The 23,659-nt window shown below is 49.7% G+C and overlaps 1 protein-coding gene across 1 annotated transcript in view; it reads left to right on the top strand.

Moving 5' to 3' along the window:
- Window positions 1-23,659, top strand: part of MAPK4 (mitogen-activated protein kinase 4) — a 147,668-nt gene that overhangs the window by 113,736 nt on the left and 10,273 nt on the right. The window contains 2 exon segments of the mRNA XM_077777671.1: window positions 21,037-21,181; window positions 22,909-23,070. Of these exon segments, the coding sequence (XP_077633797.1) occupies window positions 21,037-21,181; window positions 22,909-23,070 (307 nt within the window).

Here is a 23,659-nt window from a genome sequence, read left to right as displayed (position 1 = left end):
ATGTACCAAGGCAGGAAATTGAATGGGGACATTTTAGAGATATTTCCAGCAACAGGGGTTGAAACAAAAAGTCTTTTCTGCTTAACCCCCATTCAGCCAGAACACCAAGCCACCTCCTAAATAGCACCGAACCCGTCCACCCATCCACATTATGTTTTTGCAACATTCTGCTTCATTTTGGACAATGGGTTTTCTGAATTTGTAACTCCTGATTGAGGGGGCCAAAGCTGTCCAACTTTGTGCTTGCTGGATGCTAAGTAAAGGGCACGCTTGTTGACACAATCACCACTCATTCTGCAAATGAACTTCCTGCAAGATTCCTTTAAGTTTGTGCATTTCAAACAGAACAAGATTCCCCTCCATCCAGCATTTGCCAGAGTTTTCTGGAATATGTCTGCTGTACACAATGAGGCTCTCCTGAAATCTAGCTCAGTTTATTGACCTGTGCGGATGCCCAGGGCCATCCGAGAAAGGGGTTCTTATTCTTCAGCTCTACTCTGGCTGATGGGGAAAAAAGGGGAGGTGGGCTTGGGCTTGGGCTGAGGTTATAGATTCTCCGCAGTGAGACCAAGGAGGCCAGACAGGATGGATCTGAGGCCCCTGGCAAATCCACCTGTAACCTTTCGCCCTGGTTTCCACAACACTTGGAGAGGGGGACAGCCCAGGGCCTGAGAGAGCTCCAGAAGGCTGGCACATTGCTTCACCTGCCTCGGCTGTTTTAGATCATCAGAGTGACCTCTTCACCTGGCCGCTCTGACCCTGCCTCTCTCCACAGCCTTTTCTTTATAGATGGTAGAGAAGGAAAATGATAGGGGCACCTGAGTGGCTCACTTAGTTAAGCGTCCGACTCTTGATTTCAGCTCAGGTCATGATCTCACGGTTCGTGAGATGGAGCCCCACGTCAGGCTCTGCATTGACGGCACAGAGCATGCTTGGGATTCTCTCCCGCTCTCCTGCTTTCCCTCTCTCTCTCACAAAGAAATAAAAATTTTTAAAAAACAAAAGGAAAATGGCCGCTGTACCCCTATTTATGTATCCATTTGCCTTCCTAAACCACTCCCACCCCTGTTTTTAAATCCAGGTGTAAGTTTACATGCAAATTACACTAATCTCCTTCCCGAGAGGAACCTCTTACTGCTATCAACAGCTTGACTAAGTGAGTTAACATAGCCTGACATATTTCAGAGGATCCAAACTCTAGAGAGCAAGACATTTGGAAGAGAAATTTAAAGAGCTTGAAACAGAGACTGTAACCAACTAAGAGATTCTGCTCAGTGCAGCTATTTAAAAAGCTCATTTTGTCCTAATGAGAAGTTTTCTGTAATCAATGAAGCGAAGAAAGCAGTTAAGGTAAAGTAAAATGGACTAAAATTGTTTTATTTCTGGAAAGAAAGTAAAACGCATGTGTTCAGGGAGAGAGGGAAGGAAAAACAGGAACCGCACTAAATTGTAATTATTTGTAGGGAAGAGGGTTGACGGTATCTTGAGGATCAGGAATGATTTTCACTTTAAAGTTCACTTCTTTAATGACTAAATTGTTGAAGAAACAAATCTGTACCACTTGGCAATTAAAAAATAAAATATCAGGGGCGCCTGGGTGGCTTAGTTGGTTAAGCGGACGACTTTCGCTTAGGTCATGATCTCGCGGTTCGTGGGTTCGAGCCCCGCGTTGGGCTCTGTGCTGACTGCCAGCTCAGAGCCTGGAGCCTGTCTCAGAGTCTGTGTCTCCCTCTCTCTCTGACCCTCCCCTGCTCACGCTGTCTCTCTCTCTCTCTCTCTCCTAAGAAATAAATAAAACATTAAAAAAATAAAATAATAAAATAAAATATCAATCTGTCATGTAAGAGAGCTAAATGAGAGCGCCAGAAATGAATCCGCCAAGAAGGTATGGCATGTGTGAGAAGGGAAGGGCATCAGACAGGTACAGACGGAGCAGGAGTTTGACTTAACTCTCTTTATAACGAAAGGATTCCTGGTCAGCTGAAATTTGACAGGTTGTTGCTTTGTGATGGAAGAAAACAATTATGAAGGTCTGTACCGTTGCACTTAACAAATACCGGGGCATTCTATGTGCAAGAGCCTACTGTATGTATATATGGGACCTTCTACACACGTTGTCACCTAAGTGGCCATGTGGCCTGCAAGTAGACAGATTTCTAAAGCCAATCATCCTCAAGTCAGAGTATTAAAAAAAAAAAAAAAAAGACCTCTAGCCTGAAGAGTTGCTTTGCAAAATAGGTTTCTATCACTCTCAGGTTTTACTTTAATGGATTTTCAGTAGGCTCTGGCCCAGTGCACTTGTGTGAAGAAAACAGCCCCAGTGGTTTAAGAGAGTGAGAGGGTCTACAGCCAAGGTTGATTTCAGACAAAACTGCAGAGTTGGTCGAATCTATCTTCTAATCTCCTGGTCTAGACCCCTCTCTGTGTCCCTTCCCCCTCATCAGAGCTTCCATCCACGGTTTGCTGTCCTTCATCTCCTTTCCCGGTCTCCCTCGTCCCCTCATTCCTTCTCTCAAAATCCTCCATAGATCTTAAAAAGAAAGCTGCAGCCAGTCATTTACACTGTAGTATGAATTTTAACACATAGTCATACAGCCTGGTGATATTTATATTTTAAGTTTTACTCTTCACTGTAAAAGGGGAAAGTTGAATCCCAAGGAAAGAGATTTTCAGGCATCAGCCAGCAGGTGGAGGCAGTATTTTTCAAGCAACCTTCTTGCTGCTCCAGAAATCATTCCACCTGACTCTTCTCTGCCGATAGCCCAGGTCTTGTGTATTCTCACCCACAGCCTCGGTGCAGGGCTTCACCCAGTCCCAGCTGGCCTCCTCTCCACTCTCTAGAAGAACTATTTCGTTGTTCTCCAAGGACTACATGGTACTTGCTACTCTGGAGAGTAGCTGTCGGGATATAAGCCCTGATCCTATTCCTTAAAAAATGTGTGATCTTGAACAAGTTATTTTTCCTCCAAGCTCAATGTTCTTACCTGTAAGAAGGAAATAACAGAACCTGTTTCATAGGTTTATACTAAGGACCAAATAAAGAATGCAAAGTGCTTAGCACAGTGCTTGGCAGGGAGGAACCCTCAGTAGACATGAGCTCTTCTTACGACTTGATGGAACAGAGCCGGGGCATGAGGGAGGAAAGAAGACAAAGGACCAGAGCCAGCTAGAGCCTGGGATGGGCCAACTTGGGGCAGGGACACCTGTTTCAGGAGCCGGTGGTCTCCTCTGGTGTCCTGTGGTGGGAGAGCACTGAGTAGGGCTGGCTGGCAGCTGCCACGTGCAGTATACATTTGCAATTCATGAGTAAGGACAGGAGTCCTGCTTTGCAGCTTCGTTCATCGGAGCCACAGGCAAAATGGAAGGTAAAGAGATTCTAAACTGCTAAGCAGACAGTGGGTCGCCCATACACGAAGTGTCTCCATTTCGCTTGAGCCGGCGTACCCTCACTTTGCACACGATTCTAATAAACTTCATTATCTGGTTGTCAAATCCACAATGGATTAGACGCAACAAACAAGGGACTGTGGAGAGAAGTGACAGCTGATAGTCTGACAAGGAAGGAGACAGGAAAAAAATATAAAGGCAGACATCAGAATTAACAAAAGATCGCAGCCATCAGGCTCTGGAGAGGGGTTTCTGCCTTCCTTTGATATCTGCGAGCTGCAGTGTGCGAGGACTCAGAATCCTGCTGTTCAAAATCATGACCCTGCAGAAGGGAGTTAAATCACAGTCTATTTTAAGAAGCCGGTTGTGTGTATGATGTGAATGATTATAGAAAGTTGGGTTGGGAGCGCCCTTTCCAGGGTCCTTCCCACGCATTTGCTTCCCACGTATTTGATTATTTGGTTTCCATGTGATTCCCATGGTAATCCTGTGGTATAGGTAGAGCTGTACTATTGTCTCCCATTTTGCAGATGAGGGAACTAAGACTGAGGGTGGCTAAGATTACCTAGGCTTATGTGACTCGTGAGTGGTATAGCTGGCTTCACTCTAGGACTTCACGCTTTCCCACATGGACATTGTCAAACGGTGTTCCTTGGAGCCCTTGGGTTCTGCCCAGGGGCTGCTGCAGGGATGCGGGGCGGAGGGGGGGGCCACGAGAATGTCTGTGACTTCCCACTTCTGACCCAATAGGAAGTGCTCAATAAGAACAAGAGACATTGGACGGGGAAAAAAAAAATCAAAGAGATCCTGCTGCTTGGAAGAAAACAAAAAAGAATGAGAGAAAAGGAGAGCTTTGAAGCTATTGAACATGGCGCCCTTAATATTTTGGGAATGTTTCTATCCAAAATGATTAAAATCAAAAGAAAATCCTGGGACTCTATGCATATAGGGTAAACCTTCTGCTCGTTGGCAAGCTCAGCCAGCCTGAGTCACTTCCCCCCAAGCCTGTCCCCGTCTTGCAGGGCTCCGTTCTCTGGGGGCTGCCCCTCGGGGGCTCAGCCGGACCTTAGGTGGGCATGTCTCAGCCTCCGTTCTCCGCAGCCACCTTCCTGCACACACAGGCCTCAGGCCACCCAGAGCCATTGGCGTCCTCCGTGTCCAGCAGAGCCCTGCGGCACATCTGTAAGGTGGGCCCATGACTGCATGTATCTCCCCAGCTGTGAACACTGAATACTCGCCGATCGAATGACAGGTGTCCTCCAGCATCTTAACAGCGGCCCCCTGCACACCCAGGATGTTCCCCCACATAATTGATTCTGAAGGCGGGACTCTCAGGCCTGACGGGAGACTTCCTGGAGGAGCTATTTGCATAGAGAGGCCTTCGGTGACACCACACAGGTGGGACTAGTGCACCCAGGAAGATCTGGCCGTATGACCACCCTCCGGCCATGCCGCCTCCCTCACCCTGCACCCACACCACCCTCCCTCAGAGACAGGAAAGCGGCGTCCAGATGTTAGTCATTAACGTACCGCCACCGCCATCAGCAGCAGACACTGACGGTGAAAAGTATGTGCTGGGTGTAGTAAGGGGGCAGCCCCGCTTCCCCTTCAGCTCCCTCTCGGTCACTCTCAGAAGCCAGTGAGAATTGAATGTGCTTGGTAAACAGCACTGTTGACTGTCCTGGCGCAATGATCAAAGCAGAAAGCCAGAGCGCAGACTAAGATCTCAGCACAGCAGACAAGGTGGCAGGAAATACAGTGTGAAATGAGTGACGCGGGGGTCTTTTGGTGAGAACGCTCCTTCCCGCCCCCCTTTTTCTAGCCCCATTTTCCCTCTAAATTAGAGCTCATTTGGAAAGAGGAAGTCTTGAAGACGAGGGTGTGAAGGTAGCCTTGAGGGTTGGTGGGAGCGAGGTGGGGAGTGAGGGGAGGCATTCCAGGGGAGGGCGACAGCCAGGGAAGCATGGGGGACATCTCACGGAGGGCAGCGCGCCACCCCAGGGCAGCAGGGAGTAGAAGGCTGGGAAGGGAAGGGGGCAGGTCCGTAAGAACCTGAGAAACCAAGCTGAGGAGTTTGGGCATCACGATCACAAGGAAACCATTGAAACCTCTATCAGAACAGAGTCTGGGGGTACCTGGGTGGCTCAATAGGTTAAAGCGTCCGACGCTTGGTCTCTGTTCAGGTCACGATGACGTGGTTCATGAGTTCGAGCCCTGTACCTGGCTCTGAGCCGACCATGGATGGATCCTGCTTGGGATTCTGTCTCTTTCTCTCTCTCTCTGCCCCTCCCCCACTTGTTTTCTGTATCTTTCTCAAAATAAATAAAAATAAACTTTAAAAAAACACACACACAGAGCCGGAGAAAGGAAGGGCCGAGTGACAATACTCAGCAGGGTGCATCACACATTTTCTGTTTAATCCCGACAGCGCCTTTAGGAAGTATCCTCTCCATTGTGTGCAGATGAGGAAGCTGAGGCTCAGTGAGGTTGAGAAAGTTACTTTAAGTCACCAGCAAGTAAGCTGCCGGCCCAGGACTAGAATCTGGGTCCAAACCTCCTGTTCCCAACACGCATCCGGAGCATACGAGGCGCCTCTGTCTGGCAGAGACAGACGGTGAGCCCAGAGCCAGGCACTCCCTCTAAGAAAAGTGCATCAGTGCCCTGAGGACCCCCAGCGCGAGGGCACCTGAGAGTCAGGTCGCCAGCAGAAGACAGACGCCTCGAAAGGATTTGGGAGAAATTTGATTTTTGCTGTTTAAAAAAAAACGATCGAAATCATCATTGTGGAAAGAAAAGAAACCTTTGTTGGGCGTGGTCATCATTTACTAGAGCTCTTGTCACAAAGCACGACGCACTGAGTGGCTTGAAGATCAGAAACCTATTGTCTCCCAGATCTGAACGCTGCCAGGCTGGGACTAAGGTGTTCCCTGGATTGGTTCCTGTAGGTGCTGAGAGGGAGCATCCATTCCGTGCCTGTCCCCTCGCTTCTGGCGCTTTGCTGGCCATCTTTGGCATTTCCTGGCTTGTAGAAGCTTCACTCCGTCTCCGCCTTCGCCTTAGGGCTTCCTCCCCACATGGGTGTCTGTCCGCATTTCCCCTTTCAGTAAGGACACCCCTCATCCTGGGTTGAAGTCCATCCTAATGACTTCATCTCAACTAATTACATCTGCATTGACCCTGTTTCCAATTCAGTTCTGACGTGGAGTTGGAGCCCACTTCACAGGTTAAGGGCATTTCCCCTAAGGACAGCCCTCACTTCAGTCATCAGCCGCAAGCCCAGGACTTCCCAGGCCACCTGCATGTCTGACCAACTGCCTACAAATTCCAGGGGTTCTCGTACCCCCACACTTAAATGACTCACAGAACTCAGGAAAGCCCTGTACTTAAGACTACAGTGTTAAGATAAAGGATACGAATCACAGCCCGGCAAAGGGAGAAACCGGAAAGCAAAGCCTAAAGAGGGTCCCAAATGTGAAGTTTCTTTGTCACCTTCTCAGCACATTGGTGTGTGTCACCAACTGGGGACACTCATCCAGCCTCCCATGTCCAGAGTTCTTACTGGGCTTTCAGTACATAGACATGGTCGATCGAATCATTGGCCACCTGAATGAACTCGGTCTCCAGCAGCTCCCCCTCCCCCCCCCCACAGCCCTCTAATCACATGGTTGGTGTTCTGGGCACCCTGAAACTACCTACTGGCAGTTTGTAACTGACTAATAAAGTAACAAAGATATTCCTAACACTCAGGACATTCCAGAGGAAATTATAGGCTTCCTCCCAGGAAGTAGGGGTAAGGACCAGCCAAATTCTTTTATTATGTAACAGTAGCCAGAAGTGGCTCTAACAAAGGAATGCCTACTGCCTCTTCACAGACTTCCCCTATAAATATGCTGGAATACTATGCAGCCATGAAAAAGAATCAACTACAGGTTCACACATCAGCTGGTGTTGTATTACAGTTTTGAAAACTGGATTCACTAACAGTGCTTTGTCCTAAATAGTGATGCAAATATCACCCCTCTTCTGTGCAACCATCTGCCAAGCGTTGCTAGGTAGGGTGCTAGAAAATTGTGTCAAGGGCACACTTGATCTCGGGGCCCCCTCCCACCTCCTGTGCCCCTTCCCCTCCTCAGAGCCCCACCTCCTCTAAGTGTCCAGGGCTCTCACATTCTCCTACCTCCCTGTGCGCTCCAGAAACATTCCAGATGTACTGCTGATTGTGAAGAATAAAATGTACACTTCACGGGTTCAAGGCATTTCCCCCAAAGGACTGCCCTCACTTCAGTCATCAGCTGCTGAACAGTGTATCCACCGTATACTCTTCTGGGGGTGGAAGCATTTGGGGACTCTAAGAGGAGGTTGGGCTGGGGGTACATTTAGCGTGGGTTTAGTGGGATATGTTTACATGGTGTGCAGGTCCTTCTACATACAGCTCAGTTACTGGTGCAGGAATAGCTTCCCGGAAACTTCTGCGGCCACTGAGCCACCTCAGGAAATGTCAGCACACAAAAGAAGCAGGGCCCACCTATGGCTCTTGCCATCAATTCAAAGCATAGAAGTTTAGGGGCGCCTGGGTGGCTCAGTCGGTTAAGCATCTGACTTCAGCTCAGGTCATGATCTCACGGTTTGTGGGTTCGAGCCCCACATCAGGCTCTGTGCTGACAGCCAGCTCAGAACCTGGAGCCTGTCTTCAGATTCTGTGTCTCCCTCACTCTCTGACCCTCCCCTGCTCACACTGTGTCTATCTCTCTCTCAAAAATAAATAAAACATTTAAAAAAAAATAGAAGTTTTGTGACCACGTGAGAAAACTAGAAAAACCCTCAAATCTTACAGCGTGTATACAGAAGAGTGCCTACTAGGGTTTGCCCCAACCTTGACAATGATCCTAAAAATTTACATGACCTTACCGATGACTAGTTTGGGTGCTGAGAGAAAATTATAAAACACCAATCATTCTAATGTATCCATCATAATAGAGGAAAGACTGAGTTAGCTTTTCAATTATTTTTTGAGCGCCTGGGTGGCTCAGTCTTAAGGTTAAGCATCCGACTTCAGCTCAGCTCGTGATCTCATGGTTTGTGGGTTTGAGCCCTACATCAGGCTCTGTGCTGACAGCTCAGAGCCTGGATCCTGCTTCAGATTCTCTATCTCCCTCTCTCTCTCTGCCCCTCCCCTGCTCATGCTCTCTCTCTCTCAAGAAAATAAACATTTAAAAAAAGATTTAATTATTTTTTAAAGACTAAATTATCTTTAACTTCTGACTGTAAAAAAAGTATATTACAAAATTGTCATAGGGGGCACCTGGGTGGCTCAGTCAGGTGGGCATCCAGCATTGGCTCAGGTCATGATCTCACAGTCGTGGGTTTGAGCCCCACATCAAGTTCTGTGCCGACAGCTCAGAGCCTGGAGCCTGCTTCAGATTCTGTGTCTCCCTCTCTCTGCCCATTTCCTGCTTGTGCTCTATCTCTCAAAGATAAAATAAACATAAAAAATATTGTTAACAAAATTGTCATAGGAGAGATGATCAGAGATGATGCAGTACATTCGCGTGTTTGCTACCTGCCATTTGCCAAACAGCTAATTAGTAAAAATGTTATTTTGTGGAGTATGTGATGTTTGTGGTATTTGCCAGCATTTTCTAATTTTTAATCTGCGGTTTTCTGATTCAAAAATAAATATTCACTTTCATACCTAATTTTGTGTTCATAATTTTATATTTTTCAGAGGCCCCGAAAGCCTACCCCAACCCCCTATTTGCTTTGTTCTTCTCACAGTGACTGCCCCGTCCCCTCCCCGCCCAGCCCTGAATGTCCCTGGCTTAGCGGTGGTCTTTGCAGTCACGCCAGCAAACTGCCTGTGCAAAATTGGCTTCTAAGCTCCCTGAGGACAGTCCCCCAACTGGAGTCCCTCACATACAGCCAGACCCACCAGAAAAATTTAAGAAATACATGTCACCAAAGCTTCTGAAATGGGACCGGAAGTCCCCAAACCAGGTGACTCAGGCGGTCCCTCAGCTAGTGAGACATTTCAGAAATGGATGTGTGCTGGTGACCTGCAGAGGGTTTTAGAAGAGAAGTGTTTCTGCAGAGAGAAGATGTGATCCTTGATTAATAATGTGATCCAGGCAGCCCAGCGGCCAAGGAGAGAAGACCCTTCTTGAGGGCAGGGGCAGACAGGGTTACGGAGCCCAGAGCTGGGTTCTGACCCTGACAGAAGCAGCATTGAAGGGGGGCTGGAGTTGGTGTCAGGGCCTTCGGCCAGCCCACCCACAGCCTCCTCCATCCCCTGCAGCCTGTGCTCCTTCCCTGGTGGTTGGAGGAAGGGGGCAAGTGCACCCATCCAGCAGGCCTGCCCTTCCCCCCACGAGCCTGCACTGTCCACCGTTGAGGCCAGAGCCTCGGTGAATTCAGAGTAGCCAACATTTCTGATGGCTTTGGTAACACGGAGTCACCTGTGCCTTCAGCCTCTTCTACCTGCAGACCTGAGGCAAAGCAGGTGCAACAGGTCGGTGCCCTCAGGGGCTGAGATGAGTGAGGCTCCAAGTGTGAGTTTCCATTCAGCAAGAGCCATGGTAACATTAGACCTTGCTAATATAATAGGAGACAACGGCTCATAAGGCAGTCTGTTTCCTCTCCCAGGTAGTAAATGTGTAAACAAGGGCCTGGCCCGGTATTTCCTAAGTCGTGTCTAGAAAAAGATTGGTCCCTAAGACACACCGAGAAAACAGTGGTTATGTGGACAGAGAAGTATGGCAAGTGGTACATCCTGAACCCCCGTCTAGGAGATCCTGAGACTCTTCTGCATTGTTGCCCACCTGCCCCACGGGTGTTTGTTCACACAGTGTTATCTCCTCCCATCAGCATCTTTGGGATGTGAATCCACTTTGGGAAACACTGCCCGAACCAAAAAACAGTGACTCTGTAGTGGAGAGTTTCCGGCCCCAGGACAGGGAGGTAGCCAAGTTCAGAAGTAGCAGGGTTTTTCTGGCTCGTTCTCCCACATTCTGCAGGCAGCTACTTCCTTTCCTACGTATAGGCTGGACTGTGTCAGGAGCCTGCCCACAGCAGAGGCTCAGCACCAAGCAATGCCAACTTCCCCAGGTTCCTGCCCTTCAGAGGCCCCCGAGATAGGGATTTCTAACCCCTTCTTCAGGGGAGCTGCCTGGGCCCAGTGCCAGGCATGCCCACAGCCGTCCGTATAATCCAGCCTCCCCAGGGCTCTAAAATCTGCCACGCCCTTCTAAATTCCACCTGACCCTGCTTCTGTAGAAAAAAGCAAGAGCATGACAATGCAGCTCTCGCTTTTCTTAGTCCCAATCCGTCTTAGTTATCTTTTTTTTTTTTTAAGGTTTATTTATTTTGACAGAGAAAGACGATGCGAGCTGGGGAGGGGCAGAGAGCCGAAGAAAGAGAAGATCCCAAGCAGGCTCCATGCAGTCAGTGCAGAGTCCCATGCGGGGCCTCAGACTCACCCACCATGAGAGATCAGGACCTGAGCCGAAGTCAGACGCTTAACCAACTGAGCCACCCAGGCACCCCTCCATCTTAGTTCTCTTTAACAAACGTCGTGGTTTATACCCCAGAGCCTTCTGAGAAAGGAAAGCCCGAGAGAATGCCATCTATTCTTCTGAGCATGCTCTGTAAGCTGAATGGCAAGAATTCTTGTCCTCTGCGAAGGGATGGTATAGGAGCAGCTGTGAGGGGAAGGGCAGGCATAGGCACCAAACTGTCTGCTGTGGGACTTGGTGATGTTGGTACTGTGTTGTTGACCTCCCTGCCTAAAGTCCCTGCCAAAGAGTGGGGAGAGCAACAGTGCCCCCACCCTGTGAGGCTGTCATGACAGTCAAATGAGACAACACAGAAAGCTCAGAACGGTACCTGCCACATGGGCAGCAGCTAGGAAATATTCATCATTGTACACAGTACTCCGCAATGCCCCAGGATTCACATTCTCTTACTTTCTGCGAGCGGAGGGGGAACGGATGCACCAAGGCGCTGAGGCTGACCTCCAGGCTGCTCCCCACCTTCTGCCAACAAGGTGAGCAGCCCGAAGGGCCCAGCCACCACAACGCAGCATCAGGATAATGTCAGACAGAAATTCACAGCTGCAGCTCCCACCTGAGGGAGCCCCAGGATTTCAGAGGGCCAGACTTGAACATGGCTGCTGCCCTTGCGCTGTGATTTTCACATGGCCAGCAAACCTCCAAATAATGTACTGACTGGCAGTCAATTCCTGAGATTCTACAATGGGCATATCAAGCCAGGCAGAGGATTCAGGGGCTGCAATCATTTCCCCAGATAGAAAATGAAAAAATAGGGGCGCCTGGGTGGCTCAGTCAGTTAAGCATCCAACTTAAGCTCAGGTCATGATCTCAGTTTGTGGGTTCGAGCCCCACGTCCGGCTCTGCGCAGACAGCTCAGAGCCTGGAGCCTGCTTCAGATTCTGTGTCTCCCTCTTTCTCTGCCCCTCCCCTATTCATGCTCTGTTTCTGTCTCAATAATAAATAAACATAAAAAATTTTTAAAAAAAGAAAATGAAAAAAATATTTGCAGGGTGTCCTAAGGTCAGCTGAGCTAATGCTAACAAAAAAAAAAATCCTGTGTGTATAATGGGTGCTCAACAGATGTTACTTCCTGCCCCGTGTAAAGGTGTTCTCAGTTACTTTTATCTGGATGTTACTGAGAGATCTCCAAGGAGGGTTTGCTAGCTGGGGTGAGAATGTTGAAAGCACTGCCCTCATTTGGGGATGGGGGTAGGGGACAGAAAGGAAAACTTGTTGGGGGGTGTGCGCCTGGGTAGCTCAGCCGGTTAAGCATCCAACTTCGGCTCAAGTCATGATCTCGCAGTTCGTGGTTTTGAGCCCCGCTTCTGGCTCTGTGCTGGCGGCTAGGAGCCTGGAGCCTGCTTCTGTCTCCCTCTCCCTCTGCCCCTCCCCCACTCATGCTCTGTCTCAAAAATTAATACCAAAAAAAAAAAGAAAAAAAAAGCAAAGAAGACGTGGGGTTCAGAGATCAACATCTTTGATGCTCCCCACATGGCTACAAGAGTCACTGATGTTCCCTTATCACAGAGGCTTTCCCAGACCACCCACCTAATCCTTCACTCTATCTCCTTACCCTGCTTTATTTCCATTCCTAGCACGGTCTCCACCAGCCATAATAGACATTCATTTGTTCATCTGTCTGTCAGGCTAACATGTACGCGCCATGATTGCAGGGACTTTGTTTTGTTTGCTGCTGGGATTGGATCTCAGCACTGCCGACTTTGAGCTCCTCTGGCCTTGGTCAAGTGATTCACCGCTCTATACCTTTCTCACAGGGTCATTTATTTTTTTTTTTTAATTTTTTCAATGTTTTTATTTATTTCTGAGAGAGAGAGAGAGAAAGACGGCATGAGCAGGGGAGGGTCAGAGAGAGAGGGAGACACAGAATCTGAAACAGGCTGCAGGCTCTGAGCTAGCTGTTGGCACAGAACCCGACGCGGGGCTCGAACCCACGAACCGTGAGATCATGACCTGAGCCAAAGTCGGACGCTTAACCAACTGAGTCACCCAGGCGCCCCACACAGGGTCATTTTAATAATGAAATGCACCAATAATAAAGTAGCACTTGGCATAGTACCTGGCATATCGTAAGTTTTCAATAAATGGCAGCCGTTGTTATTATCGGTTGCTTTCCAGTAAATTTTTCCTTCCTCAGGGCCAGCCGTCTGGAGAAGACCTCTGTGGCTGTTCAAGGGTTCATCTCATCCTGAGAGGAGCTAGAAATAGAAGCTGTGCTAATTGGGGAACCTTGAAAATACTGCTTACCTTTCAAAGCAGGTGGACTAGGATCTGTAGAACACTGGATCTCAAGTACAGCTATGGGCCGAAATCACCTGGGGAGGTTTCAAAAGTACTAATGCTCAGGTCCTACCCACAGAGAATCTGACATAATTGGTATGGCAGGTGGCCTGAGAATTGGGATCCTCTGAGGTTCCCCAGGTGCTTCTAATGGGTAGCAGGTTTGAGAACAGCTGCGCCAGGGTGCCGCCAAATGTCCCCTTGAAAGTCAGCGAGACAACTGTCTCATTACGGTCTGGCAGTTAATGCTTCTTCCTCAAAGGAGTCTTTGCTCACAGACCAGCCCATTAAAAATGAGTCACTTTGGCCCAGCGGGGCCCCTCATTTCAAGTTTGCTGAGTCGTGGTGCAGCAGCCTAGGACTCTAACGCCCCGCAGAGGAAAACTTGGAGACCAGGAGTTCAAGCAGATGGGGAAACTGAGGCTGAAGCAGCTTAACACGCCTTCCCTCCATCGACCTCTCTAACTGGCTCAGCGGCCCATCCCTGGTGAGGATGGTGGGAGTATAGCCGGCGACCCCCGTGCATCTCCAGACAAACACAACATTTTGTCATGTCTTTGAACTGTGGTAGAATCCAGACTTCATGGTTTGGACCCCGTGAGGGTAATGGCCAAAGCTGCCACCTGTGATGTAAGTTGTAGTTGAATTAGAAGACACCCACATTTCGAGCAAGTGCTTTTTAAAAAGAAACCCACCCCATTGCTCACACTCTCCTGCTGCTGAAAGGTAAGGGGACGTACACTGTGCTGAGAGAAACAGCCAGTGACCAAAGGAGAGTACTGCACGATTCCACTTGTACGGGCAGACTGACAGAGACAAAGCATTAGGGTGGTTGCCAGGGCCCGGGAACACACAGTTTGGGACCCTCTTGCATGGCTACGGACTCACTTTTGTGAGACGGACGGCAGGGATGGTTGGACAATGTGAAGGTGCTCAGTGCCACTGAACTGTACACTTAAAACGGGTTACAATGGTGAGTTTTATGCTGAATGTATTTTGCCACGATTGAAAATAAGTTATTTTTAAAATGTTTTTAACTTTATTTATTTTGAGAGACAGAGTGAGTGCGGGAGGGGCAGAGAGAGAGAGAGAATCCCAAGGAGGCTTCACACTGCCAGCACGGAGCCTGATGCCAGGCTTGATCTCACAAACCATGAATGAGATCATGACCTGAGCCAAAACCAAGAGTTGAATGCTTAACCGATTGAGCCACGCAGTTGCCCCGAAAATACGTTATTTTTTAAAAAGCGATTCTATCACAATTTTTAAAATTTTTTTAACGTTTACTTATTTTTGAGAGAGAGAGACAGTTCAGCAAGGGAGGGGCAGAGAGAGAAGGAGACACAGAATCCGAGGCAGGTTCCAGGCTCCGAGCTGTCAGCACAGAGCAAAACATGGGGCTTGAACTCACAAACTGTGAGATCATGACCTGAGCCGAAGTCAGATGCTTAACCGACTGAGCCACCAGGTGCCCCAATCGCAAGTTTTTTAATATAAAGACAAGTAACCACGTGGAGTCCGCAGACCAATAGGAACTTAAGTGGGCTTTGATTGATTTCCATGGAAACCTAGGAGGAGACTGAATTTCACTGGACAGGATCCCTTAGAGCACGGAGTAGGAAAGAGGCAGCCCTGAAAAAAGGGGACATAAGAGCATTTAGGGCATCCTGAAGGTAATGAAGACTCAGTGCAGCTGATTTAACCATCCTCTTCCTTCACCCATGTGCATTTCTGCTGCATAAACAATGTACCCAGTGTACTAAGGATTGTGCTGTGCACTTGGCTTTTAAGCTTGTGTGTCCCTTTCCTCGGCTTGAGAGGTTCCCTGCCGCACATTTTTATGGAAATGAGTGTAATAGAATGAGTGTGGAGTCAACAGTAAGAACGGCTCTTTGGCTGTGCCGTTATTTCTTTTTAAAAAGGCTTCTAACACGCCTAATAACAGATATTGGCACAAGTAAGAATTATACCTTCAGAGAGAAAAGACTGGAGAGGGGACCGAACATCTCTGCTTAGAGGGACCTCTGGGAGACTGTTGTTTTTCTGAATGATCTTTTGATGAGTGTCTGTAACACAGAGAATTAACCCCTATTATAGGTCAGCCCCGCTGCTCTGATGGAGAAATCTGCCTGGCCGGTGGGCAAGGCAGATCATAATTCCTTAAGGCAAGGCATGATATTAAAGGTCAGCGAGGGCCTTGCTGTGTCCACGTGTGGGGCTCTGACCTGCAGCAATGGCATTGCCTTGTCCGCCTCATGAAACAGAATCTGCATTCAGTCGGCCCAGATCCCTGGGTGTTGGAGTACACGCCACCGTCTCGGACGCCGTGCTCTGGATGTCCACCAGGAGGGTGGTGCTGGCACGTCTCTGTGCGAGCCTGTCCATGCTGTGCCCGGACACCTCTGCCTGTTAGGAGCCCGGTCCCCCGCTCAGACAGCCCCGATGGCTTTAAAAGGTTTTCTCATGTGAAGGGGCAGCAGAACCGCGTATTCAGATGGAAGGTGCTCTATCCACGCAGCCTGGGGTGGAACCCAGCTCGCCGCTTACAGCCTGTGTGACCATAGATAGAGTGATTACCCTCTCTGTGCCTCGGATTCCTCTCTGTAAAAATGGATGTAATGAGAGTCCTTACCTCAGGGGGTTGTTGTGAGGATGAAGTGAGTTGATCCATACGAAGCGGAGCAGTTTGAGGAGCTCACTAAATGATAGCAATTATTATCGTATTACCTAGATTTCTGTCTCATGCTTTGGCTCACGTCTGCCCCCAGAGTCCCAGCGAACAAGCTTCACTCCTCGTCCATATGATAGCCTTGCAAACGTCTAAAGGCAGCTTTCGTGCCACCCACCCCCCTTCCTTGTGTGACTTTCCCATTCCTTGTGTGATAGGCTTTCCATTTCCACGGCACGCTCACCAGAAGGTCTTCTGGGAACTAGCACATCTACAAGAATCACAACATCCATGCAACACCCCCACCGCCCCCTGAGGCTAAAATTTCTACTCCGTAGCCTGATTTCTTTTTCTCTTGACCTAGTTTCTTCTGGATCAGACAGGGATGCGTTTGGGTGCCCGCAAGGAAGTGTGGTGCCCAAGGGCCCCCTCCCAAGGCCTTCCTGAGCCCCATGATCCCCTGCTCTGCTAGAGAGTAGCATCTTGCTGCTGGCCAGGCTTGCAGGCTTCTCTGGGCTGTGAGCAACAGGGACTGCAGAGCCTAACCACTGGGCTCCACGAACGCCCTCCCTGGTACTAAGAATCAGCAGGAGCCCTACCGTGGGAGGAAGGCCTGCCCAGGGCCAACGGGAAAAGCAGAGCAAGCTCTCCCAGCCTGCGGTGAAACTCCTGTCCTACTCACGACCCCTCCTTCCCAACTCTGCAGCCCTCCCCACGGCTGCCTTTGTTCTTCCTGGCGTGCTCAAACCGGGCGGGGGTACGCGGGTTCCCTGGGGAGCTCATTCAAGATGGACATCCATGGCTCCACGTCAGTAGCTTTGGGCGACCTGTACATCCCACAAGCGCTTCCCCTGGTTCTCATGGCTGGGGGTTCTTGGGGACCACTAACTTTCAGAACAAAGGTCATTCATTGTCCTCTTTCCCTGGTCCCATTTGTCCACATGCCCAGATGTCTCTCTGTCCCCCGAACACATTCTAGGTCTTCCCACCCCCACATCTTTCCTCACGCTGGTGCCCATTGTCACCACAAAGCTACCTAAGATGTCCCCATCCTGCAAGACCAGCTCAAACCTCATCTCCATGGAGCCTTCACTGACCCACCGCTAAACAGAACATGGCCCTGTGCATTCTAAGCATGCCTCTTCCAGGATCTTACCAGGATTCTTCCTGGTGTGTGTGGTGGTGTACATCCTGCAACATACAGGTTATAGCATCTGCTTTGGAGCCAGACACCCTGGGCCACCTCCCGGTCACATGACCTTGGGCAGGTTGGGTTACTACTCTGTGAAGAGCCTGCATCGAGAGGCTGATGGGAAGACTACAGAAGGCATGCGTGTAAAATGCTAACACGGTGCCCAGCACAGAGCAAGTCCCACGTAAATGCTGGCCGAGATCATTTCCTTATCCTTCCAACAATCATACTGAATATTTCCTCTCTATGACCACATTATATGCTCTTTGCAAACAGGGAAGTTTTCAGTCACTACCTTCATTTCTACACAGGGACAACATCTGGCAGAGACTTCTGGTAGGGAAGGTGAGGCTGTCAGAGCCTCCCGCCATCCTGGCCTGGAAGTGGGGACAGCCCTAAGCAGCCATTCAGCATGAGGGGAGAGACCAGCCTTCGTACCTTGTCCTCCCCACACCACACACCCAGCTACAGTGGCCTGGGCTTTCATTCTTCAGAGAACGTGTCACCATTTAAGTTCGCCCTAGTCTCATGAGGGACCAGAAAGGTGAAATAGAAGGCTTATTGGAATGTGCCTTCTCCCCCAAACTTTCTGTCACCCAGACACCAGAGATCAGGCTCAGAGCGGTTGGGGGCGTAGAGCGTGTGGCACAGACCGGGAGGCACCCCACGCTGGGTCGCTCGAGCAGCAGGCGGGTGCCCACCCTTCGGGGGTGAGCTTGAGCAAGGCTGTTCTCCATTCCCTGGCAGCCAGCTGGGACTGAGCACGGTGCCCCTGCTCCCTCTGCAAGGAAGATGCTCAGAGCATTAATTATACCTTCCCACTGGGTCTGTCGGGGGTCCCTAATTACCCTCCTCAGAGGCCAGCTGCTGCTAGATTATTTCCCAAACACCTACAATGCTTTCAAAATCAAAGCCTCCCCTTGGCTGTACCTGATGCTAAAAAAGAACAAAATGGGCTGGTGGGAGCTGAAGAAGCCCTGAAGGCCCCCACGACGGGATCTAGACGGGAAGCTCTGTCCACCTGCCTCCCAGGAGCACCCCCTGAATCCGCTTGGCACCAGGAACACAAAGGGACGGGGCGGCAGGGGGTGGGAAGGGACCCTTGGGAAAGGGCAGCTCCAGTCTTGCGTCTCCGGTGCTGAGAGGTGGCCATGGAGAAGGTAGGAGTATCAGTTTCCTGTCTCCTCGGAGTCGTGACGCCTTATAACTCCCTCGACTGCACCACGTGAGGCCAGGTCTGAGGATGGAGGGCAGGTCCTCCACAGCTATCCCCACCCACAGGCTCTGGCAGGAAAGCCACTTGGGGACATCAGTTGAACCGATGTGCTTCCTGATTTGCGAGCCCTTCTGCTAAAACGGGAGTCTCCACTCCTGGATATTCTTTAAAGATAATACTCTTTTTATTCTAGGGAATTCTGACTTTTGCCCCATCCACTCCACTGAAACCTTCTTGAATTCAGATCAGCAGTATCGTGTTGTGGGCCCCAGAGCCGCTCTTGCTCAGACACCGCGGGCTCATGCCAGCTGCGGGCGGGACCCCTGCCCCCACCTGCCTCCCCAGGTCTGCCCCACCAGCCAGGAAGCTCCTGTTGGTCCCCATGTCCCCTTTCCCGGGACGACTCTTGCTCCAGAGCCTGGCAGAAGACAGTGCACATTCCCAAATTCTCCTCTGCCCTGTGGCTTCCGAAACACATCAGTATGTCCTCTTTATATTTTCAAAAGAGCTTGAGAGGCAAGTAACCAGAGGGAAGCGGCAGCTAGTGGTTAAGGAAAACGCATCAGGTTCTCGGTTTTCATCCCAAGGTAAGGAAGAGCTGTGAGTGAACTTTCTCAGCTGCTCTCATGGCCTGGCCCTTATTTCTGGCCCAGGGGCAGCCTGGCAAACATTGTTTCACTTTCAAGGCATGTATTTCTGGAAGGAAGCCCCCCACCCCTCTGTGTGCTCACTGCAGTCCTAGATGCTTGCAGATAGGCAGATGTTAATTACAGGAAATTCCATTCCCTAAAAGACTGCTCACTTACATATCAGAGAAAACTCCCCTTATATCACACACACACACACACACACACACACACACACGACTCTGCTTTAGTCTGACAGTCTCAGCCTCTGACTAGAAAATAAATTGGACCATTCTTTATTTATGAACTGCCCACCCAGAAGTGAACTTCTACAGTTTGGCTTGTGTCTGTAATTTTTTAAAGATTTTATTTTATTTTATTTTTTATTTTTTTGTTTTTGAGAGAGGGAGGGAGGGAAAATCCCAAGCAGGCTCCATACTGTCAGTGCAGAGCCCAACGTGGGGTTTGAACTCATGAACTGTGAGATCATGACCTGAACCAAAACCAAGAGTCACACGCTTAACTGACTGAGCCACCCGGGTGCCCCTAAGATTTTTTTTTTTTTTTAAATAATCTCTACACCCAAAGTGGGGCTTGAACTCAAAACCCTGAGATCAAGAGTTGCATGTTCTACTGACTGAGCCAGCCAGGCGTCCCTGTGTCTGTAATTTTTAGACTCAAACTTAAACTCCTAACAAACTACCGCACATACACAACATGGGTGAGTCTAGCTGCATTGTGCTAATGGAAGGAATTTAGCCTGAAAAAGCAGCTATGACTCCATTTATAGGACATTCTGTACAAAGCAAAACTAGAGGACAGAAAGCAGTGGTTGCTGGGGGGCTGGGGGAAGGGGAGGTAGGTGACAAGAAGGGGACGAGGGAACTGTAAGGGGTCCATTTGGGTTGGAGCGTTGAGGTCGGGGAAACTCTGGTCATCTCCTCTCCCCACTTCCCTCTGCCAGTGTGGGGCTCTCCTCTGAGGAGGTATGTGCCACAGAGGAGAGAAAACCCCTGTCATAATTGCAGGCCTCTCAGAAGGTTTCAATCACTTAATAAATCTTTGCTTAACAAGTAGAGAGATTCTAGATGTTGATCGAAAGCTCCTGGGTATTTGGGCTTCTTAAGTTTTCATCTGCTTTAGCCTGGGTCAGTGATACTTCTTCAGTCAGTAAAAAGGATAATTCAAATGCTAAATGGGGAGCTCCATCATCAGATAACAAGACCATCCCCAGAGTCTCCCATTGGGGCCCCTCAGTCTGCATTGTCTCACCTTGACCCCAAAATGGGTCTACCTTCTCAATTTAAAGAGACTGTTCCAGGTAATCCAAATGGACACCTCCCAGGTTACATCGTGGGACCAACTTTCTGCGTTATGTAGAAAACAATTTCCAAATTGCCTGGCTATATTTTTCATTCTGTGCTAAAACACTTATGTCATCACTGTATCTTGTAGGGAGGGATTCCATCCCAGAGCACAAGTTCTTGAGCAGTGGCTGAAGTCAGCTAAAACACCTATCCGCCAAAAAGACACTCTGTAGAAATCCCAGAATCCTCTGAGCCAACCACAGCTGTGTCCACTCTACCATTTAGGGCTGTTTTCATATGTTCTTCACCTGCACCCATTATGAAGCTGGCCTTTTCCATTTTCAGCAGGGGCTCTGTGTCTCTGACATTGTAGCCACATCAGTTCTACTCATTAGCACCAAAATAACTGACTTGATTTCAAATGTAGGGCTATTTCTGAGATTCAGCACTGGATAAATGAAATTCCAGGTTCTCATCATTACTCCATTTATGGTGGCAAGGAACTTGGCCATGGCTCCTATTTATCCATAATCTTACTAGATGAGGGAAGATTTGTTTTGCATGATTACATCAGGTTGGGGTGGGAAAGTATTTTTTTCTGAAATAATGGTATCTTGCCTCCCTGTCCACAGAGGAGAGCCCCTGGGCCTCAGGGAAGGCTCGACAGGGAAGGGATCCAGGAAGGGGTGCTGCCTTTGGATGGAGAAAGATCCCAGAAGGTGCTTGGGAGAGAAGGTATCTGCACATGGCTGATCATTGGAACTGGGTGTTTTGTTTTATTTTTTTTGGTCTTTCCAGGGTTATCTGTCAGAAGGATTGGTAACTAAGTGGTACCGCTCGCCACGCCTGCTCCTCTCCCCGAACAACTACACCAAAGCCATCGACATGTGGGCCGCCGGCTGCATCCTGGCCGAGATGCTCACGGGGAGAATGCTCTTTGCCGGTAAGTCACTAACCATGCCATCTTCCTTCTCCTCTTCTGTGAAAAGGGAAAACTGAGTGTGAAAAGAGAAAAAAACACAACATGCTAATCCCAAAACACCCTAGTCTTTCTCTTTAAAATTACCTGTATGAGGTCACCTGGGTGGCTCAGTTGGTTAAACATCCAACTCTTCTTGATTTCAGCTCAGGTCATGATCTCATGGTTCCTGGGATCGAGCCCCGGCCTCCGGCTCTGCACTGACAGCATGGAGCCTGCTTGCAATTCTCTGTCTCTCCCTCTCTATCTGTCCCACCATTGCTCTATCTCTCTCAAAATAAATAAATAAAGTTTAAAAAGAAAAATTGAAAAAGAAAGAAAATTTCCTGTATAGCCTTATAGACCTACTTGGGGGCACCTTATTATCATTTCAGGCAAAATACTGGAGAGGCTGAAAGTAGCCTATTGAGCGCAGAACTTTCCAAACCAAGTGACTACGTATATTCAGACACCTTGAGATTGACCACTGAAAACATCTATCCTACATTTTCAGCCTCTTCCTCCTCTCTCCCTGCGACTGTGAGCAGTCGGTCTGGAGTGTTCATTTGGACAGGGGGCCCCACAAGAGGCTCCCAGAGTTCCTGCCTGACCCTCCATGAGCCACATGGGGGAAGCCAAATGGTTGAGCTGTAGGCACTTGCTGGGGTAGCATCACAGCATCCACATGTGCTTGCTGCTACACGGGGCGTTGTTGGGGGACATGGAAGAGCCCCAGCACAGGCCACCAGCTTCCGGCAGACGGGAGTCCTGTAGCAATCGGTGGTAAGGGGGCGGGGGACACTTGGAGCAGCTAGAGACTGGGGGCTTCTTGAATTTGGAGAGTCTTGGTTAAGGATTTAACCTAGTAGAGGTGAGTGGAAGGGCTACTGAAGCAAAAGGGCAAATGGGAGGGGTGAGAGTAAGAACAGCTTGGAGGTCGAGGGGGACAGCGAAGAGAGTGACCTGACCCTCACCAGCAGTGCCACAGCGCCGACACAGCGTCAGTGTCTGGGCGGCAGAGAGGAGTTGTGAGTTCTGAGATCCTAGAGACTGAAGCTTCTTAAGGACGAGGTTCCAGCCTGATGCCGGACAGGGAGAAGGTGCTCAGTAAGTCATTATTTAGTGAATGAATGAAGGAGCGAATGAATGCCTGATTCCATCCTGTTGCACTGCATGTACCCCACAGACCTGGCAGAACCTGTCCTCCTCCCTCTGCCTGAAGGAGTGAGCGGGACCACTTAGTTACCAAGACGCATTCCAAAGCCAAGTTGTTATTTCTGAATGTCTCCCCCTCTGATTAGGATCCTCCTAATTGGAAACCAAAAGGGGAGGCTCAGTTTTAAACTCACTTCCTTTCCCAGCCTGGTAAAGACATGCAGAGAGGCATCTGGGAAGGGGACTTGGGAACTCCCAGACCCGGCTGCTCCTGTCACATTAGCTCTGGCTGATGTGTCTACATCAGACTGGTCCATTCCAGAAGCAGAGACATTTGACAAAGCCAAGCCCCAGAGATGGCAAGCAACCTGCCCACAGTCACACATCAAGTCAGCGGCAGAGGGAAGACCAGAACCCAGGTCCCCTGGCCCCCGGCCCCGTGCGGCTCCCACCATCTGGTGCTGCCCCTCCCAGACCTTCTAGAAGCACGTGGGGGCTCCCTCCACCCCCGACACTTGGGCAGCTCACTTGTAACCATCTGGTCTTTGGCTCCCCAGGGGCCCACGAGTTGGAGCAGATGCAGCTCATCCTGGAGACCATCCCCGTGATCCGGGAGGAGGACAAAGACGAGCTGCTCAAGGTGATGCCTTCCTTCGTCAGCAGCACCTGGGAGGTGAAGCGGCCGCTGCGCAAGCTGCTGCCCGAAGTGAACAGCGAAGGTACGTCCGCCTGCAGCCGGCCAGCACCCTGAAGGCCGCGCTCCGGCTTCACCCGGCGGGGCTGGGTGGGCGTCTCCTTCCAAAGGGACGGGGCACAGTCCTTAGAATAGAAGCCGAGGCCACTCGACCGCAGCGGGAATCTGCCCTAGCTGGTTCCAGGCAGAGCGTCATTAGCCCCTCATGGCGGTCCTTCGTGGTCTTGCACAGTCCACCCCTGCTTTTGTCCTTTTCCTTCTCATCTTTCTCCCTTGCCTGCCTCCCTGTCCTCCTTCATCTCCCTGTACCTTTTTCCTCTTGATGATGTGGTGCAGAGAATGTGAGTTTTACTTTTATTTTTATTTTTATTTTTTTAATATCACTTCTTGTCCAATTAGCGAACATAGGCTCTTGGCTTCGGGAGTAGATTCCCATCATTCATCACTTCCATACAACACCCAGGGCTCATCCCAGCAAGTGCCCTCCTCAGTGCCCGTCACCCATTTCCCCCTCTTCCCCGCACCCCCCTCCATCCACCCTCAGTTTGTTCTCTGTATTTAAGAGTCTCTTACGGTTTGCCTCCCTCTCCGTTTGAAACTATTTTCCCCTTTCC

Source organism: Crocuta crocuta, unplaced genomic scaffold (assembly GCF_008692635.1).
Source record: "Crocuta crocuta isolate KB4526 unplaced genomic scaffold, BGI_CrCroc_1.0 scaffold36, whole genome shotgun sequence".
Taxonomy (NCBI): Eukaryota; Metazoa; Chordata; class Mammalia; order Carnivora; family Hyaenidae; genus Crocuta; species Crocuta crocuta.
Note: the sequence above shows the minus strand (reverse complement) of the source record. Positions and strands in the feature narration are given on the sequence as shown.